Raw genomic sequence first — 8,180 nt, forward strand, 5'->3', positions numbered from 1 at the left:
ATTTGCCCCAGGCCCCGCAGGGGCCCCGCGAGCCCCGGCCCGGTGGCGGTCCGGGTCCTCGGCGGCATTTCAGCAGCGGTGGGCTCTTCAGTCACTCTGGGTCTTCAGCGGCATTTTGGCGGCGGGGGGCCCTTCAGTGCTGCGGAAGACGCGGAGTGACTGAAGGGCCCCCTGCGGCCGAAATGCCACCGAAGACCCGGACCGCCACCGGGTGAGTACAAGCGCCGCAGCTCCCCCACTTTGCCCCAGGCCCCCTGAATCCTCTGGGTGGCCCTGGGGGTCCCAGGCCACCACTGCTGCTACCATGGCAGTGGCGAGAGCCCCGAGCGGCGCAGGCTGGGCAGCGCTGAAGGGCTGGTTGGGGGAGTCTGGCCCCAACCCCGTCCCTTCCACCTGAGGCCCTGCCCCTTTCAGGGGCCCAGAGCCATCCCCCACACATACCTTCCCCAGGAGCCCAGACACCCTGGTAAGTCCTTTAACTTTCTTTCACCCCTGGTGTTAATACCTACCTACCTCTCAGGGGTGTCTGAGGCTCATTCATTATCAGTGTTTACAGATTACTCTGATATCTTTAGATGGAAGATTGCACAGAAGCTTGATCCTGCTCCATTGAAGTCATTGGGCATTTTGCCATTGATTTCAATGGGAAGAGGATCAAACCCTGGAAGAGCAAATTGCTACTATTACTACTAAAGGGCTGCTAAAGTGGCTAATGAAGTGTCTTGTTTCTGTTGCTTTGGTGCCCCCTAGTGGAATGTTTGCTGTACTGTTGCGCCCTGGAATAAGCACCAGGGGAGATAAACAGCTGTGAAAGGCAGGAGGAGGTATTATTGTATTTTTGGGAAGGAGGTACCTTTATTTTACTTTGCTTTTAATTTTGTCATTTCTCAGAATTAGCCAGTGCCCCAATGGTAGAACCCTCATAGCCTCCTGTTGTGTTTAAAAACATGGTAGCTAACATTTTCAAAGATCACCTATTTTCCTAGTCTAAACAGGGTACCACAGTGAACTTCACCTCTGTGCAGAGAGCCTGCACTAGGATAATACACAACTTAAATCCCCTATAAGCCTTAGAAACAGGACCAAAGGGGCACACAGTCCTTGTGTATGGCCCTCTGTACAAGGGTGGAGTTCACCTTTAAGAATAAGCATATTTTATAATTGTATCTGCAGTGCAGCTCTAGCAAAGGACATATGTTTACTGTATGCTGGACAGATGTACAGTATTTAAGAGGGCTGCCCTTAACACAGCACTATTCATAATGAGGAAAAAAGTTCACTAGGAAAGATTAACCCTTTCCTGGCCATGTTTCCAGATAGATAAGCAAGTCTTCCTTTTAATGTTCAACATACCATTGCTGATATAGGATTTTTGTAGAACCTGCTTCATCCAGTCATACAGAGTTCTTTGTGCATTTGCCGTTGTCTTGTCGTAGAGGTCCTTGAATACGGCTGATCTAAATGATAAAATGGCACATGCAAATTAATTGATAAGTGGAATTTCTTTTAATGGTACAGATTAGCAAACATGCTTTTATAGCATCAGAATGAATGAAAACTAAATAGAAAGTTGTATCTTGGTGCCAGATATAGAGCCACTATATCAAACTCTTTTTTAAAAAAAGTATATTTAATCAGAAGACAATAGAAATAATTGTTTTCATTGGGAAATAAATGGCTTACAAATTTCTGAAAGTGTCTTGTGGAAGATCTTTAGGGAGGCTTCTAATGACATCAGGTTGGAGATAGCTCACTGACGACACCCGCAGAACTTGGCTTAGTATATCCACACATTCCATAGAGCTCAAAGCTGGAAAGCATTTCTCCAATGTAACAAGGAACAAGGTCCTGTTTCCTCCTGGGCTTTGGAAAATTCTCTCCCTAATCCTGTCCAGATCGAGAACAATATTTCCCAATTCCTGCAGGTATCCAAGAGTTAAGAGAATATATTTACTTTCATCAATTTAATATATTTTTAATTTGAGGCCTGATAAAAAGCAATGTTGACACTGTATTCCACTATTTCGAAATAGAGCAGCAATAAAATACTGTGGCTGATTGCATTACTGGAGATTATTCTTTTCTCCTGTGGGCCAAAAATCAGCTTGAATCTTTCAAGCAAAGTGAAAAGCAGAAAAGGGCTACTAATGGCTGGAGAGTACGAAGTATTCGCCTGGATACATGGGAAAATGTGAAGATTTGTGGCAACCTGTGCATAAAGTATGTATGTATGTAGATAGATGATCACCTTACCCCCCCAGAATGGACCTTTTCCACATGCCGTATTTCTTGCAAAGCCTACCCAAACACACATCCTTCAGAAGACTGGACAAACACTAAAAACACATTGTAAGAACACGCTTACCCAATACTGGAATGGACTAGAACTAATAGGTCATTTCCCAACTTAAATGTCTGTGGTTCAAAGACAGTACTTTCAGGACTGATGTTTCAGTGCTAGTTCTAGGGATGGTGATTTGGCATCACGATCAGTCCTGGAGGTACCTGTGAATACCATGTGAGAAAATGCCATTTGCAGCTCTGATCAGTATTATTTACATAGCTCCCAAAGTGTTCTAGGAACTTACCTGTGTGCTCTGACAATGCGATATGAATCGCAACTGTCTGAGTAAAACAGACTCTACAATACAATAAAGTCTTGTATTATTTGGGCACTCATCACATGTCTCCAGGGGAGCATCCTCCATTTCTCCTGGTTTGCTCTCCCCCATGTCCAGGACACCTATGTTGCAGGCCTTTTCTCCCATCATAGAAGACCCTCTCTTCCCTATTCATAAACACCATGTAATGGCCCCAGTCCTGAAAAATGATACATGTGGGTGGACCCCTAACGACCATGTGAAACCCCACTGATTTCAACAAGACTCTATGTGGGCGTAAGGGTCCGACGCACAGATCAAATTACAGTATCAGGTCCTATATTGGTAGAAGAGAGTGCTCTGTCCCCCACATAATTGCTTAGTGCACTGTTCTCATATTCCCACACCCAATCAACAAGGGATGTAAAACACCAAACCTGGGACTCTAATCCATGTCTGCTGTGTTACAGTGTGAAACATTCACAAAAAAACCCCACAGTCTGGCCTTCTTTCTATTTAAACATCAAAAGGCAGCTCTTACTTTTCATACAATGAGTGCAAAGTGACTTACAAAACGGTTCTTTTTGCTCCTGAAGAGATATTTCACTGCAGTTTGAAACTGCTGATGATTAATCTGTTGAAAATCTGACAGCAGCTGTTTGGGCTGGTATAAAAGGTTCTCCAGGTAGTTTTTTATAGACGTCTGCAGACAGGAGGGGAATAAAAAAAAAATATATATATATATATATATATATATATATATATATATATATATATATATATATATATATATATATATATATATATATATATATATACATACATATACACACACACACACACACACACACTTAATCTTTTACTCCCGGAAACTCCCTGTTTAAACGCTCCAGGCTGAAAGGGTAGGAACTCCCAAGTTCTAATCCTGGCTCTGACAATGACTCCCTCTGTGGCAATGGGTAAGTCATTTTACATCTATGCCTCAGTTTATCCATTTGTAAAAAAAAAAAAAGGTAATAATAAGACTTCTCTACTTTACAATGGGCTGCGATGATTAATCCCTTCAATCACTTTCAAGATTAAGAATACTGAGCACTATTAATAATAATAATGCAAAGCCGAAAGAAACATGCAACTGAATGGGAAGGAAAGTACATGCCAGGTCCTCAGTCAATGAGCCACATCACACCCCACCACCAGTGAACAAAGTCCTATGTGTTTTGGAACTCAGAGGGAACAGTTAACATTAAGAGAAACCATTATACGTGTCAGAGAGGTAGCCGTGTTAGTCTGTATCAGCAAAAAGAACAGGAGTACTTGTGGCACCTTAGAGATTAACAAATTTATTTGAGCATAAGCTTTCGTGGGCTAAAACCCACTTCATCAGATGCATGCAGTGGAAAATACAGTAGGAAGATATATATACACAGAGAACATGAAAAAATGGGTGTTGCCATACCAACTATAACGAGAGTAATCAATTAAGGTAGGCTATTATCAGCAGGAAAAAAAAAACTTTTGTAGTGGTAACCAGGATGGCCCATTTCCAACAGTTGACAAGAAGGTGTGAGTAACAGTAGGGGGGGGAAATTAGCATGGGGAAATAGCTTTTACTTTGTGTAATGACCCATGCACTCCCAGTCTTTATTCAAGCCTAATTTAATGGTGTCCAATTTGCAAATTCATTCCAATTCTGCAGTTTCTCATTGGAGTCTGGTTTTGAAGTTTTTTTGTTGGAATATTGCGACTTTGAGGTCTATAATTGAGTGACCAGGGAGGCTGAAGTGTTCTCCGACTGGTTTTTGACTGTTATAATTCTTGACATCTGATTTGTGTCCATTTATTCTTTTGTGTAGAGACTGTCCGGTTTGGCCAATGTACATGGCAGAGGGGCATTGCTGGCACATGATGGCATTTATCACTACAAATTTTTTTTTTTCTCCTGCTGATAATAGCCCACCTTAATTGATTACTCTCGTTATAGTTAGTATGGCAACACCAATTTTTTCATGTTCTCTGTGTATATATATTTTCCTACTGTATTTTCCACTGCATGCATCCGATGAAGTGGGTTTTAGCCCACGAAAGTTTATGCCCAAATAAATTTGTTAGTCTCTAAGGTGCCACAAGTACTCCTCGATCTTTTTGCTGATACAGACTAACATGGCTACCACTCTGAAACGTGTCATTATAAGTGTGATTAGCACTGTTATCTCACCTTTACTCTTTCCTGGACTGGAGTAAAAATTAATACTATACTGAATTCCAACAAGACTATTTCAAAACTAGTTTGAAGTTGTAATTTTTGTTGTTGTCTTTGCTTAGGGTGCAAAAGGATCCACATTGCAAACAAAACACATTTTACCATGCTAGAGATTGCAAATACCTTCCGTTCCAGGAAGTCTACGGCTGACTACACTGTTTAGAAGTGTTAATGAAGCTAATCAATATAAGTGGATTTTAAAGTCATTAGAAACAGATGGGAGAAGCCTTTCTCTATAAACAGAGCAATATGAGTGACATAGTTATCTGTCTTTTAAATTGCACAATCTTTTCAGTTGCTAATGATATATTATGACTGAATATTACTTAAACCACTGTTCCTGTACCTGTTACTGGAATGCAGCTGGCTCTGTATCCAATATAAATCCTTAAAATACTGTATCCTTCATACTCAGTATGTACAAACTGCTTTACAGTTAGCCAATTGATTCACTAATAATTCCTAGAATAGATTCCTAAATATTAAATACCAGTATAATCAGCTGAAGGCCTAACTACAGGTACAACTTTAACCAGAACTTCATCTGGTGTAAATCTACATAGCTCTATTGACATCAGCTCAGGATCTCTAAATGCTCCCTACACTGATGATTACCTTATGCATTAAATCCTTGTAACTTTTATTTCTACTTTAATTCATATCCTTTTATTTCTACTTAAAATCAATAACCCTTATGCCTGTGACTATTCACAGTCATCTAAGGCTACTTTAAACTTATATCATAGCTCTCCATGAAAGCGTCAAAAACTAAAATTAAAAGCAAAACCTTAATGTGAATCCCTATAGTTTTGGAAGAGCTATGATGATGAAATGGAGTCATGGGATACTGATTCATGTGCTTCTGAATGGCCATGGGCTTTTTGAGACGGTTAAGAATGCAAATTGGACATTAGATGTTTTTTTTATTATTTAGGGAGACCAAATTCAGATCTGGTGTAAGGGTGCAGCTCCACTGATAATGTTGCTCCAAGACTGAACTTGGCCACCATCATTTGTAATGACTGTGTGTGGATAACGAATGGTGTGTACTTCCTGCACTACTTATGCTGCCACAAAAAGGGTTTTTCTTTTTGTTTGTTTTTTAACAAAACAGAGTTCAGTGAAGTCTTGAAAGGGGAGACAGTTTTGTAGGAAATCTAGTATCTCACATTCCTTAGAAGTAATGCAAAGCACAGCTAGACCTAAAGCATGGGTAGGGAAATCCTCTGTTTTATGGAGAAACATGGTGTGGCTAAGTTACTTGGCTAGCAGTTACCATACCAAAGAGTGCATGCAAGCCTACAGTGCAAACATTCAGGCCCTGCCTTGCCTCCAAAAGAGGAGCAAAAGGGCCCTTTTCTTTATTATTTGTGTCTTAGTCCTTTGCAAACTTCTGAAGGCCATAAAGCAAAGTACTCTATCCTCAATTTAATACTGATCTGCAGTATTATACAGACTTATTGGTCAACTCTATAATTTAACTCTACAACTTTGACAACAGACACTAGTTTTCTGAATATTTTCTCCCTCTCTCTTTAGTAAGAAAGTTTTGTCTCTTAAAAGGGTACTAACCTGTAGGCTGCTAATAGTAAATATAACATTCTGAGCATGGAAATATGCCATGATTTTTTTAGGCATATCTGTTGTCCATACATTAGTGCTACAGCAGGGGGAAAAAAGCAAAATACAGGTAAAATAATAAACTACTTTTGCTTACAAGAGAAAATAAATACGACAAACAAGCACTATTACTAATAAGACTGTGATGCAAGGATTTAGTTAATCTTTTTGCCAAAACAGATTTACACTTAAACCCATGATTACAATGGGAAAAAATGAACAAAGTTAACTATCAAAAAGTTTTTGAAATAACGTAGCATGTATTTATTCCCAGCCTCATTCCATGTATATTTCTGTTTTGGCATGAGAAATGGTTTTATACTTGTTAAGAGGAATTAACAATTTTGACTGTAGTTCTGAATCATAACAACTAGTTGCACCAATCCACTATACAATGATTTGGTGGTTTAGAATTCTGTATGCAAAGCCTGTGATAATGCAGGTCATAGAGCTAATAGTGTATATATACACACTGTACATAATAGGTTAATATTAGTGAACACTAAATATATATCCTTTGATTATACTTTTTATCCATAATGTTCTATTCTAGTGCATACACATATACTATCTACATTACAGGATGTCATACATTACCCCTGAAAATGGAGTATATCAAGGAAAGCTAAACAAGAAAATAAAACAAAAAGAATTAATATGTTGCATGATATTTGAAAATGTTTTCAACACATAGGTAGGGACAGTTTTATACATTACCATTCAGATATTTTCCAGCTATTACTTCTTCCTAAAGGGTATAAACAACAAATACATGTAATAACACAAACATTTTTAGATTATATTACAGAATTTTGGAAGATGGATAAAATAAAAATACTAACCGCAGCTTTTTGTAATAATGGAGGCAAATCTGTAAGAGATTATCCTATTACTAAAATTAGATTCAACAACCTTTTAAAATAAAAATTTCTAAACATAAAATAAATGCATCATAAGTAAGCTAATTTAAAGAAAAGTACCTTTAATCAAATGTACCTGCAGCGGATGTATAGTGCTAATAAAAATTGCTTAATGAAAGGTCACTGCTTTTAAACAAAACTTTTATTTACAATGTTAGCCAAATTCTCCAGCAGAGAAACGGATCCCATATTTCTCAGTTGTACTGAATCTATTTTACTACATATAGCATTTTCAATACACAAAACATTCTTTTCCCCGACACAAGATTTCTGATCTTACCTTTATCAGACTTCTGACCACTTGCAGTCCCTGCATGATTCATTAATATCAATAAAAAACATATCTTCAGATTTTTGGGCATTTCTTCTACTGTTTATTAGAGTCAGAAGATATTTGGATTGCAAAAGAAAATAAAAGATAATGTCAAAAGACAATATTTATCCCAAAGTTTCAGCTATAAATTAAAGATGGATCTGAGATGCAAAGTTCAGATTGAGATCATAACTTCTCTGAGATTCAGGAGTGTTTGGACCAATGATTTTAGTTTAGACTTCTCTACAGTATAATAAATAAAATAAAATAATATAATAATACCCTCCAAACTTGATATGTGCAGTCAGTCAGTCTTACTTCCCTTGTATTAGGCAGTTCTTTTAATTTTATTCTCTGTGGTATACATTCTAAACAATATTCCAGCTAAAGGATTAACCCAGTTTAGTAAAAAGGAAATATGCATCTTTCTTTGAAATTATGTAATATTTTTATTTATTCTTTTT

General features: G+C 38.2%; 1 protein-coding gene across 1 annotated transcript in view; it reads right to left on the bottom strand.

Annotated features, from left to right (window-relative positions):
• OTOA (otoancorin) overlaps nt 1-7,765 on the bottom strand; it is a 48,043-nt gene extending 40,278 nt beyond the window's left edge. The window contains exons 1-8 of the mRNA XM_065411986.1: nt 7,684-7,765; nt 7,326-7,354; nt 7,201-7,231; nt 7,081-7,108; nt 6,436-6,523; nt 3,172-3,303; nt 1,684-1,919; nt 1,354-1,457 (exon numbers count right to left, since the gene is read on the bottom strand). Of these exons, the coding sequence (XP_065268058.1) occupies nt 1,354-1,457; nt 1,684-1,919; nt 3,172-3,303; nt 6,436-6,523; nt 7,081-7,108; nt 7,201-7,231; nt 7,326-7,354; nt 7,684-7,765 (730 nt within the window). The remainder of the gene's footprint in view (nt 1-1,353; nt 1,458-1,683; nt 1,920-3,171; nt 3,304-6,435; nt 6,524-7,080; nt 7,109-7,200; nt 7,232-7,325; nt 7,355-7,683) is intronic.
• Nucleotides 7,766-8,180: the final 415 nt, after the last annotated feature.

Source organism: Emys orbicularis, chromosome 10, assembly GCF_028017835.1.
Source record: "Emys orbicularis isolate rEmyOrb1 chromosome 10, rEmyOrb1.hap1, whole genome shotgun sequence".
NCBI lineage: Eukaryota > Metazoa > Chordata > Testudines > Emydidae > Emys > Emys orbicularis.